The sequence below is a fragment of the Sciurus vulgaris genome, assembly GCF_902686455.1.
Source record: "Sciurus vulgaris genome assembly, chromosome: 17".
Lineage (NCBI taxonomy): Eukaryota > Metazoa > Chordata > Mammalia > Rodentia > Sciuridae > Sciurus > Sciurus vulgaris.
This window is the reverse complement of record NC_136478.1, coordinates 28575585-28597819: the sequence shown is the minus strand read 5'-3', so window position 1 is coordinate 28597819 and position 22235 is coordinate 28575585. Positions and strand designations below refer to the sequence as shown.

The window sequence follows — 22235 nt, the reverse complement described above, 5'->3', positions numbered from 1 at the left end:
TTTCCATTGCTGAGAAAGATGCTCTCCCAAACATCCCCACCTCCCCCACATAATTACCAAGTCAGAAAAAGACACCCAATTCAAACCCAGAGATGTCCAGGACATCCATTTTTGGCTTGTGTCAAAAGCTACCCTGGTTGGCACTGGGGACTCACACATTAGGTACCACACAGACAACAACAGACACTTCAACTCATCTTGGATGCTGGGGGCAGAGGGAGAATTATCAGCACAGAATCATTCTGTTTCGTGTATTTCACATTCCGAGTTTATTTCATAGGAGTAACAAGATCATTATTATAACAACTAATGGCTCTTCTCCAGACTTATTTGAAGAGATCCAAGACAAATTGCATTGTGTGATGTTGAAAAGACTATCATAAGGACCTTTCCCAAGTCATAAAACATCAGCTAAAGCCGCTTATTCCACAAAGATCTCCACAGAGAGCAGATAATCTGAGAAAGAAGCTAATGATTGAGGAAGAATCTGAGAAGGAGGAAAATCAGAATCACACAAAGATGACTTCTAAGGAGTTAAAGAGAAAAAGACAGCCACTGGCAGAGAAAAGAAGATTAAGGAGAAATGAGGGCTGATCAGATCTCCCGGAGACATGATCATGGATTGATTCTGGGTCCAAAATTGCACTTTTGACTCCTTCAGTTTCTTTTCGACCTTCACGTTCACATCCAGTACCAAGTACTGCTCCTGCTTATCGTAGATCGGCCAGTTGGGCACACCTTCCCCGTTGGGGTTCCTGAAAGTGAAAGGAGACACAGAGTGACATTTCCATCGTCCAGGTCCTGGGGGTGGGGGGAGGCCAGCAGGTTCACCTACCCAGTCCGAGCGAAATTAGTCCAGTATTTCATCATTGTCCTGCTCAGCTTCTTCTCCTCCTCGGTGGCTTCATCTGCAAGAGACAAACACGCATCCGGGTGCTCACAAGGACTCTGCAGGAGCCCCAGGCACCTCCCATGTGACCAATCCCATCCGTGCCCTCCCTCCTGCTGGATCCCGACCAGCTCACCAAGTCATTCCACCCGTTTCCTCTGTGCAGATACTAGGGATCTGAGCAACTGGGATTTGTCCAAATAATCGTGATGAAAGTCTGGCTAGGCTAACCATCTGGCTACAGGTTACTTGGGGACACAGAAACCTCTCTCCTCCCCATCCCATCCCCACACAGATACACACTGCAACAATTAATTAGAGCTGTTTCTTGGTATGCCCAGGGGACAGGGTCCATGACACACCTGCAGATACCAAAATCCCAGGATGCTCAATTCCTTATATAAAATGGTATTGTTTTGCAAATAACACACACACGTCCTCACTTACACTTTAAATCATCTCTGGATTACTTACCCTAACTAATACAATGTAATCATGTATAGTTGATATACTGTGTTGTTTAGGGAATAGTGACAAGGAAAACTCAGCACGTCGTCAGTACAGATACAGTTGTTTCCCCAATATTTTCAATCTGCAGTTGGTTCAACCACAGAGAAGGAAGGCTGGTTGTAGTGTATTTCTTTATTTGGAAAAGTAATACCCAATTACACGCAAAACGTGTCTATTATCTAATAAAGATAAGTTTCATCCCGTCACTTTCCTCCAGAGACCCAGTGACCAGTATCAGCATTAATCATTGTCACAGGCTTCCTTAGCCCCTCCTGATGACAGGCTCAGAATGTATGTAAGTGTAAGTGGACACCTTTCTACACATATTGGACACATGAATTACATCTTTTTCCTGAAATTGTATCTAGGAGACAATTCTACATTGTCACCTAAAAGCTGCTGTTTGTGGTTCTACTGAGTATATAATTTAAAATAAGTATTCATATGCAAATATATTTAAATACATAATGCACACAACCAATATTCCTTTGTTTTTTTCTCTTTCTTTTTTTTTTTGGGGGGGGGGATTTACCAGGATTGAAGCCAGGGGCACTTAACAACTGAGCCACATCCCCAGCACTTTTTGTTTCCTTTTTATTTGTAGATAGGGTCTCACTAAGTTACTTAGGGCCTCACTACATTGCGGGGGCTGGCCTTGAACTTGCGATTCTCCTGCCTCAGCCTACCAAGTGGCTAGGATTTCAGGAGTGTGCCACCACGCCCGGCCACAACCAGTATTCTATTGATGGATCTTTATTTCATTTCCAATCTTTTGTTTGTTAAAGTAATACTTTAATGTGCACATATACTTTTGTATATATGGAGGTATAATAACATAAAAATTCTTAGAATTGCCACACTAAACACTGCAGGCATTTTAAATGTCGATAGAGTTTTCTGTTAATGCATGAAGTCAATTGTTATCTTTATCTGCTGAAACACACTGTTAAAAATACGTTGTTCATCCCACCTTGGTGGATGAAAAATGATTTCTCAGCCAAGCGTAGTCCACAATTCTCAATCTACAGTGGGACTGAGTGGATTTTCATGTTTAAAAGCCATTTATTTCCCTTTTCATAAATGATCTGTTTATGTGTTTCCTAATTATCGATTAGTTAGGTCTTTTTAATTTTAGTAGCTCTCCAGATATCAAGGAATTTAATCATCTGATACATAGGTTACTTATTTATCCAGTTTGAAGAATCCATGTGCCATCACAAAGTACAGGCTCAGTCATGACTGCTGAGTAAGAACAGTGACATTTATTAAGCACTCACTGTTCGCATTGTGGCAATTGTTTCATTTCATTCTCATGACAACCTATGAGATTTATCATGATCTGAATTATAAGATGAGGGTGAGTAAATGAAACAGTGAATAGACCACAGTCCACAAATAATCCATTCTATTTGTGTTAGTTATGAGCCTGAATTATGTAATATTTTCAAGTAAATATTTTAGTGATAGCTCCTGCATGTAATTTTCCTGTTAATTTTGTTCAGTGATAACTTTATCTGATTGGCTTATTTTATGCACTTTTATGTAATTGATGATGAATACATCATCAATTCAAAATTTTAAATAAGCTAACATTGCTAGGAACCATTCATAAGCTTGTCTGGAGCAGGCATTATAAAAGCCACAGGTCCTGGGCTGGGTATGTGACTTAGTGACAGAGTGTTTGCCTAGCAAGTACTGAGCTCTGGGTTCACTCTGCAGCACTGGGGTAAAAGAAAACATAGGTCCTGCCTTTTAGAACCCTGAATGGTAGCTTCAGGAAACTTCCGGGAAGGACAGGGAGGGTGAGACCAGTGGTCATGTAAAGGAAGAAAAAGGTTCTACCTACCTTCCCAAATTGTTTCCCAAAGTACCTGCCCCACAGGCTTTAGCACAGTGAGACACTCAGTAAGCACTGGTGGCAGCTCTTTTTCACCTTGGTTTCTAAAAATCCAAGAGGGCCTTTTCCAGAGAAAGGTCTATAAACCATAAAGGTGAGGGAATCCCAGCCCCTCCATCCTCCCGGCTCTTGCATGGTGCTCAGATGAGTAAGGTTTTCTGTTAGCAGCAGATTACTCCCGCCTCGTCCTAAATTCCACCTTCCTGCAAGAACAGAGGCCCCTGCAGGTGGCTTCTTACCAAACATGACGATGTCGCTCTTCAGAAAGGCACCTCCGAAGACAAAGCGGATTTCATCCGTGTGGTCGGCTTTGACGAAGGCTGGCTTAGTTTTTTCAAAGCACAGAGGCCGGTGCTGAAACTCATAGAAGTATACAGCAGAACCAGCATCTGTAGAAGATTAGGGAAGGTCAGGCATGCATCAGGTGGAGCAAGGGGCTGGCCCTGCATCCCTGCTACCAAGTCCTAGATTTACAGGCCCACCGGTGGGACAGCTCAGACAAGAGGTGACCTAAAGTAGCCTAGCTTTCCCCTTCTCCTTTGGGGCTAGAATTTGCTGCTATGGCATCCCTCATGCCCATGATGGCAAAGAGCCCTCTACCCTTCAGGGCAGCCTAAGAAGGCAGAAGTTCCACTCCTCCCTACTGAGCCAAGACCTACCTTAATATGGCTTCCTCTCAGTGACGGGTTCAAATGTCTGGAGACAGAGTCAGGCTAACTCCTTGTTTCCAAGACAACCCAGGCACGCGCATCCTAAATTCCTTCACCTCTCTTCTACTAAAGGTCTCCCTCTGGAATTCCCAATACACACACACACACACACACACACACATGCACACACACTTGGTTTCACTATCCCTTCCAGTCACTGGCTTGTATCTCTGCAACTCTTCCAGCAAGACCCAGTACTGGTCTCCACTTCCTCTCCTCTTATTCTATTTTCATCCAAATATTATTTGTGGACAATAAAAAGCACAGATTTTAAGTGTCGAGTTTGGTGAGTTTTTGCAATGGAGTCCGCTACCCTCCAGCCCAGTCAGGACGTAGAGCATTTCCTTCACCCCAGAAAGATTCCTTCTGGCCCCTCACTCAAGAGGCCACCAGTCTTCTTATTCCTATTACATAATTTCCTACTCAGGAGCCTCTCATAATTAGAATGATACAACAGGGATGCTATTGGGCATTCTCTGACTTCTTTTGCTCAGCATGTTTCTCATGAATGCCATGTGTACAAATTGATTCTTTGATCACTGAGTATTACCCTATTGCACAAATATACCACAATTAGCTTATCCATTCATCCAATGATAGATATTTGGCTTGTTTCCAGGTTGGGGCCCCTAGGATTAAAGCAGTTATGAACTTTCATGTTCAAGTCTTTTTTAATGGACATATACCTTCACCTCTCTTCAGTAAGTGGCAAGGAGCAGAAAGGTTGAATAATGGCCTAGGTGTGTTGAACCAGATTTTTAAAATGCCAGTCTTCCAGAGCGGTGGTACCATTTTACTTTCCCACAAGAAATATTTGAGATCTCTGAACATTTCACAATCTTGGGAATACTTCTTGGTATGGTTGGTGTTTTTTTTTTTTTTTTTTTTTTTTTTTTTTTTTTAACCTCATTTTGGGTTTATTTTGCACTTTCCTGATGATTAATGATGTTGAACACCTTTTCATAGATTTTGAGGCTTTCATATATTTACTTCTGTACGGTGTCTTTTCAAATCTTTTACCCATTATTATAAAAGACTTTTTTATTATTGAACTCTGAAAGTTCTTCTTTCTATTCTGGATATGAATTATTTGTCAGAGAATTGTATCATGAGTATTTTCTTCCAGTCTGTGGCATGCCTTTTCTTAGCAATATATATATATAGCCAAAATATATATTTTTAAGGTAAAATTCATAAAATTCACTACTTTAACCATTTTAAAGTCTATAATTCAGTGGTTTTGAATACATTCAGAACGTCGTTTGACCATTCCCACTCTTTTAGACTGGGAACATTGCCATCATTGCAAACAAAAACCCCACATCCATTAATTAGTTACTCCATTCACCCCTCCCCTCAGCCCTTGGAGATCACAATGCTTTCTGTACGGTTGCCTAATGTGGACATTTCATGTGAATCCTACAGCCCATTGCTTTTTGTGCCTGGCTTCTTTCACTTAGCATAGTTGCAAAGGTTCATCCATGTTGTAGCATGTATCAGTATTTCATTCATTTTCATGGCCAAATAATAGTCCGCTGTAGGACTAGATGACATTTTTAATCCATGCATCAATAGGAACTCGGATTACCATTAGGGACTGTTATAAATAAGGATGCTATGAACATCCGCGTGCAGTTCTTATATGAATGCCTGTTTTCAATTGTCTTGCATAGTTTCCTAGGGTGGATGTGCCGGTGATGGCAAGTGTATGTCCACTTTCTGGAGAAAACCCACAGTGTTTTCCACAGTGGCTGCACTATTTTATGTCCCCACGTGGAGCATAGGAGGGTTCCGCATCCTTCGCAGCTGCTATAATTTGGATCTGGAATGTTCCACAAAGGCCCATGTGATAAAGGCTGGGCCGCCCCGTGTGGTGCTATTAGGAGGTGGTGGGATCTCTAAAGGGGCTCACTCCTTCCCTGATGTGCCACCGCAGGCCCATCAGACCACGACTGGAACCTCCAAAACTATACTCAAAATAAAGCTTTCAACTTCATAAGTGGATCATCTTAGAGGGTTTTTTTTTTGTTTTTTTTTTTACAATAACAGAAAGTTGACTTCCACAACAATGTTTGTGCTTTTCCTTTTCTTTCTTTTTGTCTAAATGATAGCCTCTTTAGCAGGTAACACATAGAAAAGAATGAAGGTGGATTCTTACCTCATAGTCATATAAAAACTAAGTCAAAATGGACCAAGACCAGTGTGATCCTGCAACATGTACCATCAGAAAATTGAGAAATTATACTCCATTTATGTGTAATGTATCAAATTGCATAAATGCATTCTACTGTCATGTATAACTAATTAGAAAAACTTAAAAATTAATAAAAAATAAATGAAAAAAAAAGGATGCCACTCTCTGGGGCAGCTGGGTAAGGGGTACAAATATTCTATGTACTATTTTTGCAGTTCCCTGTAAGTCTATAATTACTTCAAAATAAAGAGTTAAAAAAAATGAACCAAGACCTAAATATAGGAGATAAAGCAGTAAACCTCTCATAATATAGAATTTCCCTTACCCTATATTTGTCAATGGAGTCTCAGATATAACACTAAACCCCTTATCAACAAACGGAAAAAAAGCTACATTGCACTTCTTTTTGAAACTAAAACCTATCGCCCAGTGATTACACATTATCAACAGAAAAGAAGGCAACCCAAAGAAGGAGAGAAAATATTTGCAAGTCATATATCTCATAAAGAATTAATACCTATAATATATAAAGAATTCCTAAACTCAACAACAACAAAAAAATCTCAATTTGAACACGGGAAAAAGACAAATAGAACTTGCTCCAGAAAACATATACAGGTATTTAAAAATCACATGGGAAGATGGCCAACATCTCTAATCATTAGAGAAATGCAAATAAAACCATAATGAAATACAATCTCACATCCATTAGGAGAGTTATTACTTAAAAAACTACAGAAAATAAATGTTGGTAAAGATATGGAGAAATTACAGCTCTTGTATATTGCTGGTGGAAATGTTAAATGGTGCAGCTACTGTAAAAACAATATGGTGGCCCTCAAAAAATAGAGAATTACCATAACATCCAGTAATTCCACCTGAGGCATATACCCAAAAGAATTGAAGGAAGGGATTTGAATGGATATTTGTACACTCATGTTCATAGCAGCATTATTCACAGTAGCCAAAAGGTGGAAATAACCAAATGCCCATTGATAAATGAGTGGGAAAACCAAATGTGGGATGGATATACATCCAATGGAATATTACTCAGCCTTAGGAAGGAAGAAAATTTTGACACATAGGACAAAAAATGAGGTAACTGAAAGAATCAAACTCACAGAGACATAAAGTAGAATCTTGATATCAGGAACTAGAGGAGGAATGAGGAGACAATTTTAACTAGAAAGAGTTTCAATTTGGAATTATAAAAAAGTTCTGGAGAAGTACAATGATGGTGGATGCACAATAATGTGAATGTAATTCCATTGAGCAATATTGGTTAAAATAGTAAATATTTTGTCATGCATAGTTGACCACAATTTTTAATGTAAAAAAAAAACAGTATGCTATTTAATTTCTTAATATTGGTAAATTTGTTGAATTTTCCAGATTCTTTTGTTATTTTTTCCTAACTTCATTCCACTGTGACTAGTAAAAATATTCTGTATGATTTTCATCCTTCTAAATTTATTTTGTGGCCTAATATACAGCTTATTCTGTAAGATGCTCCATTTGCATTTGATAATTATATGGAATCTGATTTTTTTAATGCAATGTCCTTTACCTGTTTGATCTGATTGTTTATAGTATTATTCAAGTCTACTATTTTCTGGCTTATATTTTGTATAGCTGGCCTGTTATTGAAAGTGAAGTGTTGATGTTTTCAAAAATTATTATAAAACTGTCTATTTGTCCCTCGGCAATTTAACAAGACCCTAAGCAATTTAGTGAGACCCTGTTTCAGAATTTAAAAAAGACTGGAAATGTGGTTCAGTGATTAAGTTCTCCTGGGTTCAATCCCAGGTAACACCCCTTGCCAAAATTATTTTGTCTGACTTATGCAACCACTCCAACTCTCTTTGTTTATTCTTTGTGAAGAATATGCTTTTCATTTTTTCACTTTGAAGCAATTTATATCTTTGGTTCTAAAGTCTCTTGTAGATACCATATACCATGTTTTCTTTAATTCAATTTATAATTTATCTTTTGAGAATTTAACCCATTTACATTTACTATAATTATTGACAAGTAGGATTTACTTCTGTCATTTTGCTATTTGTTTTCTATATGCCGTTCATCATTTATGTTTTTCATTATTGTCTTATTTTGCGTTAGAGATTTTCTGGTGGATTATTTTGGTTCCTTTTTTATTTCTTTTACTATTTTTTTTAAGTTTTTGAAGTGATTATTGTGGGTATTATAATTACCAACTTATACTAATCTAGATCAAATTAATATCAACTTTGTTCTAATAGCATACAAAAAATTTTCTCCTATATAGATCCACACCCTCTTTATGTTGTTAACATCAAAAAATTACATCTTTATGCATTGTGTGCCACTAATATATATTATAATGATAGTTTTATGCAATTGTCTTTTAAATCAAATAGAAAAATGGTGAGTTATAAATCAAAAATATATTAATACTGACTTCTACATTTCCTTATATAGTTACTTTTACTGGTGATCTTTAGTTCCTTCCTGTGGACTTGAAATATGTTCCAGCATACAGGATTTCTTTAGTATTTCTTGTCAGTCAGGTCTACTACCTACAAATTCAATTTGTGTTAACTGGGAGTATAATTTCTCCTTCACTTGTGAAGGAAAATTTTGAGACCTATAGAATCCTTGGTTGGCAGGCTTTGGGGATGTTTTCCTGTCCTCCTTCCCTCCCTTCCTTCCTTCCATCTGTTCTTTCTTTCTATCTCCATTTTAAATGTCAATCCATTGCTTTCTGACCTTCATTTTTTCTAATGCAAAAGCAGTTGTTAATCTTATTTAAGTTACTTTGTACATGACAAGAATCTTCTCTCCTACTGCTAGAATGACTTGATCTTTGTTTTAACCTTACATTGTTTGTAATGTGTTTCTCAGTAGTCTTTGAGTTTTTCCTACTTGGGGTTTGCTGAAATTTTGGGTACATATATTCCTGTCTTTCATCAAATTTGGGATATTGCAATAATTACATTCGTTATGACCCTTTTCTCTATCTTCTCCTTTTTGAGCTCCTATTATAGATATACTGAGATGTTCAATGGTGTCCCAAAGGATTCGTAGGATCTGCTCATTTTTATTTTTTTCTTTATGATTCCCAGATTGGGGAAGCTAAATCTTCAAATATATTATTCTTTCTTCTATATGCTCAAATCTGCCATTTACCCCCTCTAGCAAATGTTTCATTCAGTTATTGTACTTTTCCACTTCAAAATTTTTCTCTGGTTTCTTCCATTATTTTATAAATTCTCTCTTCTTGTTTATATTCCTTATTTGTTGGTCAGTTATTCTCAAGACTTTTTTTAGGGTTTTTTTTTTTTTTTTTTTTTTGGTAGTGGTGGTGGGTTTTTTGTTTTTAGCTATTTGAACATATTTAAAATAGTTAATTTAAAGTCTTTGCCCAATAATTACAATGACTGGACTTCCTCAAAGACAGTTTCTATTAATTTATCATTTTTCTCCTGGGATATAGGCCACAATTTCTTCCTTCTTCGTTTGCTGTAATTTTTGCTCAAAACAGGAGATTTTTAGTGTTATAACATGAGAATTAGGGACATCAGATTTTTCTCTCTCCCTAGGGTTTTTATTAATTGTGGTGGTTGCTGTTGTTTATTTGTTTACTGATAATTTCTCTGCACTAATTTTATAAAGCCTGTACTCTTTGTTATGTGGAGCCACTGAAATCTGTACTCTGTGAGCTTTGTGTTTAGCTAATGATTTAACAGATCAGCCAAGATTTCCATAAATGCCTGAAACCAAACAACCAAAGAATGACATAAATAAATAAAATAACTATCTTTTCAGTCAGGTTGTCTGTGTGTGTGTGTATGTGTGTGTGTGTGTGCACTGGAAAACACTTTTAACACCTAGTCAGGTAGTCTACCTTAGTCAAGTCAACCTTAGTCTATATTAGCCTTTTCTTTCTGCTTTAATAGAGCCCGAGGGTCAGGGCTGAGGAGAGAACATGGGCCTCCTGGAGTTTTTTCTAGGATGTTTGTTCTTAGCTTTCTAGATTCCTAGGAACACTTGGGAGCTTTTCAAGCCTTTATTACCCAAAGTTTCTCACAGATGAGCCTTTTCTCCCAAGCTTTTCAGTTTGTTTATTGTTTGCTCCAACTAATGTCCCTTGCCCCTAGTGGCAGTAACTAATACACTTTTCAAATGTTTATGAATGATGCCTTTCAGGTAGCTGCCTCATCCTGATTTCAGTGTCATAAAGGGAAGTCTTAGGTGGTAATTTTGATCTAGTCATTTAGGGAACCACTAGACAAGTCAAAACAGACAGCCACGATGATTTGATAATAAAGTCCATTTTTCTCCTTCCAGTACTAAGATATTATGCCATAAATATGGTTGGTTTAAGACCACTCACTGCCTTGTTGTGTAGCAGTGGGATGCTTCAAAATTAAGTAAAAATGACACAAAACTGTGTTATTGAGACTTGGGAGTTTATGTCTTAATTAAATGTTCATCTACTGCCTATAAACCTTTGATTCTTTCTAGAGTTCTAACAAAATTAACCCAGTCAGTCCTTGCCTGTTATTCACTAATTCTGTGGGAGAATGGCCTTTTGAAGTTCTCTACTCCCCTATTTTTACTACCATTATTAATAACATCTTTGGACAAGTAATATAATTTTATTCCAGTTAAGTAAAACGTTAGCTTATAGATTTGGATTTACAATTCATCTCCAACTACAGTTTATGTCTGGAGTGAGTTAGGAGCTGCGGTTCTACTTTTTTCGCATATACATACAGTTATTCCAGCTTTGCTCTTGTTTTGTTTTTTTTTTGTTTTTTTGTTGTTGTTGTTGTTGTTGTTGTTGTTGTTTTTGTTTATTTTGTTTTGTACCAGGAATTTAATCCAGGGGTACTTAACCACTGAGCTACTCTTTTTATTTTTTATCTTGAGACAGGGTCTTGCTTAGTTGTTGAGGCTGGCCTTGAACTTGTGATACTCCTGCCTCAGCCTCCTGAGCCACTGGGATTACAGGTGTGTGACACTGTGCCCAGTATCAGCTTCATTGTTAACTGTGAAAAGTTGGTCTGTATAAGAGAGTCTTCTAGATTCCATTTTGTTTGTCTATCCTTCAACCAATATCAGACTTTCTTAATTACTGTAGCTCAAAGATAAGTCCTAAAATCAGGTGAATTGTATATCCTTCAACTCTATGACTCTTTTTCAAGATTGTTTTGACCATTCATGTTGCCATATAAATTTTAGAATTAATTCATTTCTCCAAAACTACTGGAAAGACTTTGATTGATATTGGGATTGCACTGAGTTTATAAATCAACGTCCCCACTTCCACCTAAATCCATTTTACCTAGGCCTTTACTCCTTTATCATTCCATCCAAGTAGTTTTCTTAAAGGTCACCAGTGACCCTCATGTTTTCAAATTCAGCTGTCAGTTCTCAGTCTTCGTCTCACTTGTCACCTTAAGAGAGCCCCTACCGCAGCGGCCTCCCACAGCACCTTGTCACCGGTAACACCTCTTCTCCCTTTCCTCCATGGTATTTATCACCATCTAACATACATTACATGTTCTTGTTTATCTGTTATCAGTTTCCTTGCTTTGTTCACTAAATCTCTGGGACATAGAACAGGGCCAGGAAAATAAGAAGCCCTTGACAAGTACTTGTTAAAAGGGAAGGAAGGGGAAAAAAGAAGGGAAGGAGAAAAGGAAGAAAGGAGGGCAAGAAGGAAGCATAGAAGGGAAGGTGGAAGGGAAGCAGAGGTTTGCCCCCAAACACACCATAATTTTTCTTCTCTTTCTGATTTTCCCATTACTCCTTATGGCTAAGATGTTTAGGAAAACAATTTCAGAGGGAAAAAAAAAAAAAAAACAAAACAGTGGATGGAAGCCAGAACATTTATAGGGAGATGGAGATTTTCTACAAGATCACGAAGAAGGGAAAGGAATAGACTGATTAATGTTCCAAAACTCTGTGAGGCAGGGGAATTGCAAAGGTCAGGGAGGTGTGGTACCATCACAAACATATCAGAGAATGTCCCTCAGTCAGGAAACAGAGAGTTTGAGCAAGTAGTTGGTCAGCAGACAACACAGAACCCTGTGGCCACAAGTGTCACTGGGCTGTGTGCCTGGAGGGTGCGGTTCAGAGACTCACCTCTGTGATGTCGAGCTGTCACTATTCCAGGGACCATAAAGAACACATCTCCAAGCAAGTCCAGAAAACTATCTCGGATATCAGTCACGGAGTCCTTGCCAGCGAAGTATTCTTGAGACACATTTTGCATATATTTGGTAGAGATGTGCTGTAAAAAGTCATGGTAAGAGATTCAGGTTAACAAAAATGGCCAACACATTAAGCATTAGCCCAAGCAGGCATCATTCCAAATTATTGCCTCATTGAATCCACATAGCCCTCCTATGATGTAAGTATCAAAATTAGCTCCATTTCACAGATTAGGAGACTGATACTTAAGTCAAGTCGTTGGTCCAAATGAGTGGAACCATGATTCCTCTAGAAGTCTATTTGCACCCAAGTATCATGCTCCTAATCACAATGCACATGCCTCTCTTCCATGTTTCCAGAGTGAGTCCTGAGCAAAAACGGCTACATCGTTTTTGGGGCTTAGTGAAAAATGTAAATGTGGGAACCCTTGTTCAAAAATGACTAAGAATTTCAACATGGCAACAGCAGAGCACTAAATGGATGGAGGACCCATTTGGATACAATGCCTTTTACGACTACACCTGCCACACATTCATGAAATGGGCCCTGCTTCTAGGACCAGCATTTCCTCCAGCCCTTTGCCATCTTACTTAAGCTAGATAGTCTCTTGAATATATATGAGGGATCACATGAGATGTGAAGACAAAAGCATGCTGCCTGGCACAATGTGGGTCTTCAGTTCTGCTGATTCCCCTGAGACACATCACTGAGTGCCTTAGCACAGCATTTGACACCTTCTTTGACAAGGCACCAGCCCACCTAAATCCTCCTCCTCAGCTTGCCCCAAGCAAAAACAGGAGAAGGTGGAAAGTAAACTTTCTGAGGACTCAAGGGTCTCCACACGGGTGATGGTTTTAGGGGTCTGATGATGTATGGGATGCTGGAAAATTTGTTGCATGTTCCACCATTACCAATACTTCAGTGTCATGACCCTTGGTAGATTTCTTTAGAATTTGGAGAAGAGTTTTGCTCAGAATAATTTGTCAGGTCCTTAGAAAGAGGATCATTTTTAATCCAGGCTAAAGCAAGGGAGGGCTCTGCAGCAGATGAAGGCTGTCATGCAAGGACCTGGCCACTTGACTCTCAGAGCACACAACCCTAGGGTTCTGGGGAAAGGCATATCTTCTGCAGCAGAGAACTATTTGCCATTTACAAAGCAGCTCCTGTATGTTAGTAGAGAGAGAACGCGCCCTTCCTTCCCTCTTGCACCTTCCCACACGACCTACTCCATGCCCCTGGGACTTGGCGCAAGATACCATCTCCACTTGAAAGGTCCTCCTTCTCCAGCATTCCCCTGCTCTAAGAAATGGATAAATAACCAGCTCCTCCATGAGGCATCTCCTATCCAGCCAGAGAAATTTCACCATCTAACTTGTATTTTAAATATCTGTCAAACCAAACTTAATTCTCAATTCTCATTATCAGACAGCCAAGACTCATCCAACATCCCTCACCAAGCCTTAGGGTCAAAGGGATTTCCTGACCCCAGTTGGACCCACTCTGCGGCCAGAAGGCACTTTCTGAAATGGAAGTGGAATCACTTCACTTTTCATTCTGCTCCCAGACCTTGGGATGAAGCTCACACTGCTTCTTGACTTTCCTCAGCTTCAAGCATTGTCACCTTTGTTGTCAGCCCCTCAGCTGATCTCTTCATATCCCTCATCCCCAGTTGGTCCTCAGGGCTCTTCCCAAGCTCCTCTTACCCTTGACCCTCCAAAATTCTTCTTCTCAGTGGAGCCCCTGTGGGCACCACAAGGCTCGGGTTCTGCTCTTCACATGCACTGTCATGTCCATCCACCCAACTTTGCACTCCTGTGCCCAGGGAAGTTCCAGGACATGTCAATGAATACTCGTTCCTTGAATCAATGAATGAAATGAACCAGCACTAAGTACATGCTAAATAAACATTTCTGGAAAGAAGGAAGATGGAAGGAAGGAGAGAAGAGAGAAAGAAGAAATCTATCTCCACACCCTAATGTCTAGAATAAGACCTGATGCTTCATGTTTTTGCAGTGTAGGCAGGAGGGAATGATTGAGTGATACAAATGAATGAATGAGCCAATGATGGTATGACTAGAACTTAGCACAAGGCCTAGAAGGCATGTAGTGATTATGGGTCCCTATTCCCATGTGGTTTCAGAATTCAGAACTTCTCAAATTATAGATAGATAATTCAGTACATACGTAGTGTGTTGTGTAACATGGAGTGGGGGAGCAACACCCAACACCCACATTAATATGTCCACAGAGAAACATATAAATAGGGAGGTAAATAAAGTGAATTAACACATCGGAACAGAAAAGGCTAGTGGCCATAGATGAGTCTAGGTCAGATTTGGCTGCCATGCGGGTTATAAAAAGCCTTTGGTGCCCTTTGGATTTGGAGATTGTGGATAAGGGATTGGGAGCATATACTTGGTAAAGTTCTGTTGAATAATTGAGCGAATGAAGAACATCTATATGCCAATGTCTATGATCTAAGAATGTTTGTTCAATGAATGAATCTCTGGAGAGCCACCACCATCCCAGTTCACTTACCAGGAAAGACTGAAGTACGTTCATGGCCTGAGTCTTGTTGTAGCCTTTGAGGATCTCAGGAGTGTCCGTCTGAGGAGAGAAACAGGGTGTCTTCTGTGAGCCATTTGCTCATCCAGAAGTAAACCGGTCTATCCAGGTCCTGGACACCTGACTTTCTGAGTAGGGTGGGAAGAGCAGGAACCCTCTCAGCCCCAGGAACTATGTAGCAACCTTGGTGAAGTAGGCAATTAATTTCTTCTTCTCCTCACATTTGATAAAAGGCAGCCATTCCCTGTCTTATCCATGGTCTTATGGGACCCAAGTGGCCACTCTGTAGAAGAGCCCCTGTTATGACTGAATTTTATCCCTCCTCAAAGTCATATGGTTTAGTTCCCCCAGTACCTCAGAACATGACCATGTTTGAAAATAGGACCTTTAAACAAGTCCTTGTGTTAAAATGAGGCCATAACAGTGGGCCCTCATGCAGTCTGACCAGGGTTCTTAGAAGTGAACTTCAGACACACAGAGATATCAGAAATTAAACACATGAGACCAGACCACAGGAGGAAAAAGCTAGAAAGCAGCCATCTGCAAGTCAAGGAGAGTGGTCTCAGAGGAAAGCAAACCCACTGACACCTTGATCTTGGATTTCTAGTCTCCAGAACTGTGAGATAAATTCCTGAGGCTACGGTTATTTCGTTACAGATGATCAATATGGGCCACAACTTGGCTTTGACACCAAGTTCCAAAAAAAGTCAGAAAATCTCAAAGCTAGTGGTTTATTATCCTTCTTCTAAAAAGCTGCACAACCAGGGCCTCTGAGAAGCCACTGGTACGAGGTAGTGAGATTGCTGGTTGAGAACACGGTTCTCACCTACAGTTCAGCTGGACAGTTCCTTGTCTGCTGTGAATTGGCAATTAACTTAACTCTTTCTACCTCAGGTGCCTTGTCTATAAAGATGGAGATAGCAAAGCGCCCACAGGACAGAGCTGTGATCAGTACTGAGTAAGTTAATATTTATAAAGCATTTTCAATTATGCTTGGTATGTAGCAAGAATTTTGTGTAATTATTTGTATGATAATTTGTTAAATGATCATTTCCTAGCAATATTACAGCTTAAAACATCAGGGGGTAGAAACACAGTTTACTGGTTAAATGAATTTCCTTCCTTTGCTGTTGAAAATCTTGGGGGAATGATTCACCAGGAAGGTATTTGTTCAGGAATCTGAGGGAACACCCAGTATGACACTGAACACATTCACAAGCATATTTTAAATACTAAAACACCTCAGTGTATGGTAAGGAGCTGGGATTTGGTTGGGGAATGTTCCCTATGGTCTCCATGAGCCGGGAATGGGTTTAACTGCAAGTTCATATGGAATATCTATACCCATGTAGGCCCTTGAGCTATACAGAAATGGGTACAAATTCCTATTCCATCACTAAAACAATTCCAATAGCTAGCATTTACTGAGCACTTACTATGTTCCAGGCTACCTGTGAGGTGAGTCCTAAAATCAACCCTATTCTAGAGATGAAAGAACAAAATGATCAGAGAGGCTTAGCTACTCACCTAATGTCACAAAATAGGTAAGCAGAGAACTAGGCATTTAAAGACAGGGCCTAAATGCATAAAAACGATTCACCACTGGACTCTTATGGGACCCATTTAGCTCTAAAAAGAGGACTATAAAAGCAAGTCCACCTCATTTGCTTAGACTGTCTGCATACAGTCATTTCCCTTTCTACTTCTCCACCATGTTGTGACACAGCCAGGGAAACCAATGTAGAATCCTGGCACCATACTATTTGGACTTTCCATCCACTGAAATTATAAACCACATTAACCTCTTTCATTTATATTACCCAGCATCTGGCATTTTGTCATAGTAACACAATGCAGACCAAGAAACCCTCTTTCAGATAGAGGGAAGATTATCACCGTGTGCACAGTGATGAACTATAGCCCTCATAACACTGTGTGTCATCTATGGAAATGCCAGGTGTGGAAGCAAATAGCTGCATCACTACTGAGGTAGCAGCAGGGATGACAGCCAGAATTCTCACCATGGGCAGAAGGAAACCGCATTCATTGTTATTGACTCCAATGATACAAGGAATTGGGTTAAATGATTTTTTAGTCAGTGTTTGCATAGGATCTTCAGAAAAGAAAACACCATCAACCACTCGAGTGAAATAGCTTGCTTTCTGCAATAAGAGAAGAAAAATTAGTGGCTATTTATGTTCACAAAATCTGCTGTCCCCCAAATCCTAGCCACACTGAACCAATTCAGTCAAATACTGGTCAAAATGCATGAAAAGAAAAAGAAAAATAACTACTATTGGCCCAGTCAGGTGCCTTTGCTCCTGGTCAGCCCTGCCACTTACTTGGGCAGAAGGTTGGACTTTTCTGTTTTAGTTTCTCATCTACTAAATGGAAATAGTAATAGTACTTAAGACAAATAATGGCTTAGCCCAGAGGTTCTCAAAGTGTGGCTCTCATACCAGCAGTACTGATATCATCTGGGAATTTGTTAGAAATGCAAATTTGCAGACCCCACTCCAGGCCTATTGTGTATGTAAGTCTGGAGGAGCAGCCCAGCAAACTTCTTGTGGCAAATCTTCCCAGTGATTCTGAGGCATACTCAAATTTAAGAACCGTTTTCCAATTTCAGTGGGTAAAATGGGGAGGGAAGGAAATGGCCAGGACAATAGGGATTGGTGTAGACAATTTCTTGAGGTATCAAAGCACTGTACTGTGGGCCTGGTGGATATTTCTTGGGTCTCAGCAACAATTGGCTGTGTTCATAGTTTTGTTTGTTTGTTTCTATTTGGGGAGTTGGATAGAAAAGAAACACGAAAAAGCTCAGTAGCATCATGTCAAGGCTGTATTATCCATTTTATGGACTCTAGCATGCAGATATTCAATACATGCCAAATAATTGACTTATGTTTAAATTTGACAGATAATGATCTTGATCTTTCAGGGACTAGCAAAGATTCTCAAAACTGGAAGGGATATGAAACATCATCTAGTCCAATTAATCATCCAGTGATGGAAGTTTGCCAACAGTCAGCCAGATCTGGCATGAATATTTTCAGAGGTGGGAACCTCCTGTCTAGTCCTTTTGAGGACAACGGAGGTTTTAGAAAGTTCTCAGTTATAAGAAGTCAAAATGACTTTGTAATTGAACTTCCAGCTCTAGAGGTTGACTTTAGCTTCTGGAAGCTTGTGAAACAAAAGTGGTCCCTCTTCCCAGTCAGGCACCTTCAGTGTCTTAATGATGACCCTTTTGATGGATCTTTTCCAGGCTAAGCAGTACCCTTGTCCAAATTCTTTAAGTTGCCTATAAGTGTTCTATACCCCACATTGTTCTTTACAGTTATTACCGTGAATCCCAAACCATCTCTTTTCCAAGTCCCAAATCAAAATAAATAACAGAGGGGTAGGATTTTCCATCACTCCATTCAAAGGATAATCCGACCCTGAAATTCACCTCTCCCTCCTTACCTGACTGAGAACCAGCAACTCCTTGGCAGTTTTTGACCTGAGGCAATTCAGTAGGGCCTGGGAGTTCGATATATCGAAGCCACAGTCTTCTGCAATAATCTGAAGCTGTTTACAAAGAAGGAGCAGGTCAGAGTGTGGCACTGAAAGCATCTACCAAAATGGAAGTTGGAAAGTGCCTTCTGACCAGCGGTAGCCTGCTCTCTTCCCCAGTCCTATGCATTTATTTGGAAAGTACAATTAAGTAAATCTTTAGCCTCTGACCTGCCCATCCTGTCCTCTTTAGCAAATATCAGAGCTGGAGACTGGGATTTGTCAGACCATGGCCATGGACTGGAATCAAGCTTCCCAGTCTGCAGAGAAATCAGTCTTGTGAACTTAACTGCATTGGCAGGAGACCCCAGATGGAGCCAGGAGCCCCAAAAGTGATGCATCATCAGCCAAGGTACAATTCTAGATGAATGCTTGGTTTGTCAACTCTGCTCAAGCCTCTGCTACACCCACAGACTGCAGCTCCTGATCTTTTTCCTGTCTCACTCTTCTTTTTTTTTTTCCATGTTTAACAATTAAAATTCTGTGTTTGTTTTTTATTTACTTTTCTCCACTCACTCTTTCTTTAAGGGGCAAGTCCTTCCTCTTGAAATGTCCTGTCAGACCATTGCATTCCCCACAAACCCCTTCTTCACACAACTTCCTTTCACCCCAGTGATCCCCCCACGTCCCTACCTAGCTCATTGCTAACCACTGTTTTGCCTGTCATTGAACTTTCCATAATTGTAGACTTGTCCTTTCTTATTCTTTTAGGAGTCATGGATACTCTATGACTATAGATAAGCTATAAACCCTCTCCCTGGGGAGAATGCACAAGCATCTAAAGTCTTCATGCTATTGTAAAGTATTCAAGGACCATCTCCCACATCTACCCTTGGACTCCAGGCTAAAAAGAAAAATCAACTTGTAACAAAAAAAAAAACTTGTTACCAAAATCAGTGTTCCCTGTGTGTTGAGGGTATTTTCACAATTTTATGATTCCACATTTCTGTTTTTTAAGTTGAATGTTATTGGTTATATGGTGTTTTAAAAAAATGCACCCTATATGTCGGGCACAGTGGTACACACCTAGAGTTCCAGCTACTTGAGAGGCTGAAGCAGGAGGATCAATTGAGTCCAGGAGTTTAAGATTAGCAAGATCCCATCTCAAAAAATATATATAAATATATAAAAATAAAAAGGAACATGCACCTCCAAAACGATTAATTCTCGGGAGACAGCTCTGCAGTCCAGTGCTTAATTAATGTGCATTGAGTGGGTCAGTTCATTCATTCATTCATTCATTCATTCATTCATTCATTCATCCAGCAAACATTTTTGGTTGCTTAGTATATACCAGGCATTATGCCTGAGGTGTGAAGGATAGATAAGCCTTGTTTTTCAGGTTCTTACTGTCTATTAGGCAAGATGACAGATAACTAATATCAAGGACATAGGCTCCACCCCACCCCCTTCAAAATACCATGTCGGACACCAATGGGTCAGTAACAGCATTATTTCCCATTGAGCTGGAAAGAGCCTCAGAATCTTTCTTAACATAGTCATCTAGGCTGCCATTCCCTGTAGAGGAGAGTAGGTATGGAAGATGATCTGCACAGACTCATGGGACTGAGTTATGTCCTCAGGCAGAGAATAACAGACAAGACATGAGATCTGTAACACACGTACACATATTCTCAGGTGTGACAGTGATGTCACATTGAGTGTCTGGGCCCCCTTGCTGCTGAGTCAGGCCTTCCATAGAGGAACAGTTCCCACTGTGGCCAGCATGAGGTTCTTGGGCCCGGTCCATGAGGAGAACCAGGCACACCAGGGGAAGGTGGTTTTAACATACACCAGATTAGGCTGGGGGCACGAGGCGTTTACCATATACTTACATCCTCCTTCTTCTCAACTTCCAGGGACTTCAGCTGTGGGATGATGGCCACCCCACTCTCCATGATGGCTCTGTGGAATAAGCCCTTGCCCTTGGGGGACAGAATCTGGAGAGAGAACACAGGACATGCAGGGAATGTCATCCCGGGAATCCTCATCCATGCTGCACACCACCCATCCCTCCTTAGGGGCGATAACCTCCATGTGGGGGAAAGAAGCCTGGTGTCAGAGTTCAAGGCTAGCTGTGAAGCTTTGGGCAGTTATTTAACCTCTCTGGGGCCCTGGTTCCTCATAAACATTTCAGTCAAACATTTCAGTATATAAATGCCAGCTCCTTCACTTCCCAGCAGAGTCACCACGGGCAAATTGATGAATATTTCTAAGTGAACTGGAGTAAATGTTGAGCCTGGATTACCAAGCTGTTGTGAGGAATAGGGGAAGTAGACAATATAGAAGTCTTCATGCAGTGCCTGGTCAAATTTCACTCATGAAGGGTGGTTGTGATCATATAGGTAATGCTGGGTTAATATAGTCTGCATTGAAAGGTAATTTTGAAGATATAAAATACTTTAATAATATGGTCAAGTGCTATCCAGCAGAAGCTTTCTTAACCCACTACCATGTAAACAATTTCTGTAGTTGACATACTAATTCATGCCAAGGAAATGCTGACCATTCAGAGCCAATGGGCCTCCTTCTATATGTTTCTATTTGCTGCACCTCAGGTGTGTGTGCTTCCCAATTTGTCAGTTGCATCTATTATCATAATTCCATAATCAATGAACTATCATGGTAATCACTGGGCTATGCAAGTAAAAAGAAGAAGTCGTACCTAGGGATAAAACCTGGACAAAGATGAGTGGCTGAAAAGTATTTCTGTCAAATTGGACAAGAGAAGAGTCAAATATTTGGGAGAAAGTGAAAAACTCCAGAATGTGCTGCTGCAAGACTTCTTCGCCAACATCTCTAATTTTATATTCATTGTCAATAAATGGAAACTGCACACACCTGTAATCCCAGAGATTCAGGGGACTGAGGCAGGAGAATTGCAAGTTTGATCAAGACCCTGTCTTAGGAAATTTAGCAAGATTCTGTCCAAAAATAAAAATTGTTTAAAGGGCTCAGTGTTGTAGCTCAGGGGCAATGGCCTTATCCATCCTGTGTAAAGTTCAATACCAAAAAGTAATAAAGATCAAAGAAACTGACACTGAAGGTAGAGGATCATGAACTCTGCAGGTGGCTTATGCAAGAGGATCAGTGTTGGAATTCTAGTCAGCAGACCAACTCTGAAAGGATCACACCCTGGCCAGGCATGGTGGTACACACCCATAAGCCCAGCAACTTGAGAGGCTGAGGCAGGAGGTTCACAAGATCAAGGCCAGCCTCAGCAGTGACAGTGAGACCTTGTCTCAAAATCAAAAATAAAAAAAGGGTTAATGATGTAGCTGTCATAGAGCTCCCTGGATTCAATGCCCAGTACTGCAAATACAACAATAATATAAAAATATAGATAAATATAAACACAAAATATATATAAATAAATACAATATAAATATATAAATAATACTAATAATAATACCCTACATCAAACCTTTGGTGAGGGATGTACATTTTTCTTTTAAATTAAAATATAATGCTTACAGGCATCTTTTGTCATTTCATGCTTAGCTCTGTTTTTCTGCTGAACAATGCTATGGTTTGGGTATGGTTTGGAACATGGTTAATATGTGTTGGAAGCGTGATCCCCAGGATAGCAATATCAAAAAACTGGCATCATATGAAAGCTTTCAGAAATGGGGCCTAATGGGAGGTCACTGGCGGCCCTGCCCTTGGAAGGGATTAAGTCCATTCTCACTAGAGGGTTGTTATAATGGAGCAAGCCTG

The 22235-nt window shown here is 39.9% G+C and overlaps 1 protein-coding gene across 2 annotated transcripts in view; it reads right to left on the bottom strand.

Moving 5' to 3' along the window:
• Positions 1-250: 250 nt before the first annotated feature.
• Positions 251-22235, bottom strand: part of CES5A (carboxylesterase 5A) — a 36981-nt gene continuing 14996 nt past the window's right edge. For both annotated transcript variants that reach the window (XM_079119894.1, XM_079119893.1), the window contains exons 6-13: positions 20354-20458; positions 18429-18533; positions 16985-17125; positions 14937-15005; positions 12330-12477; positions 3536-3685; positions 836-908; positions 251-755 (exon numbers count right to left, since the gene is read on the bottom strand). In XM_079119894.1, the coding sequence (XP_078976020.1) occupies positions 527-755; positions 836-908; positions 3536-3685; positions 12330-12477; positions 14937-15005; positions 16985-17125; positions 18429-18533; positions 20354-20458 (1020 nt within the window). In that variant the 3' untranslated portion in view covers positions 251-526. The remainder of the gene's footprint in view (positions 756-835; positions 909-3535; positions 3686-12329; positions 12478-14936; positions 15006-16984; positions 17126-18428; positions 18534-20353; positions 20459-22235) is intronic.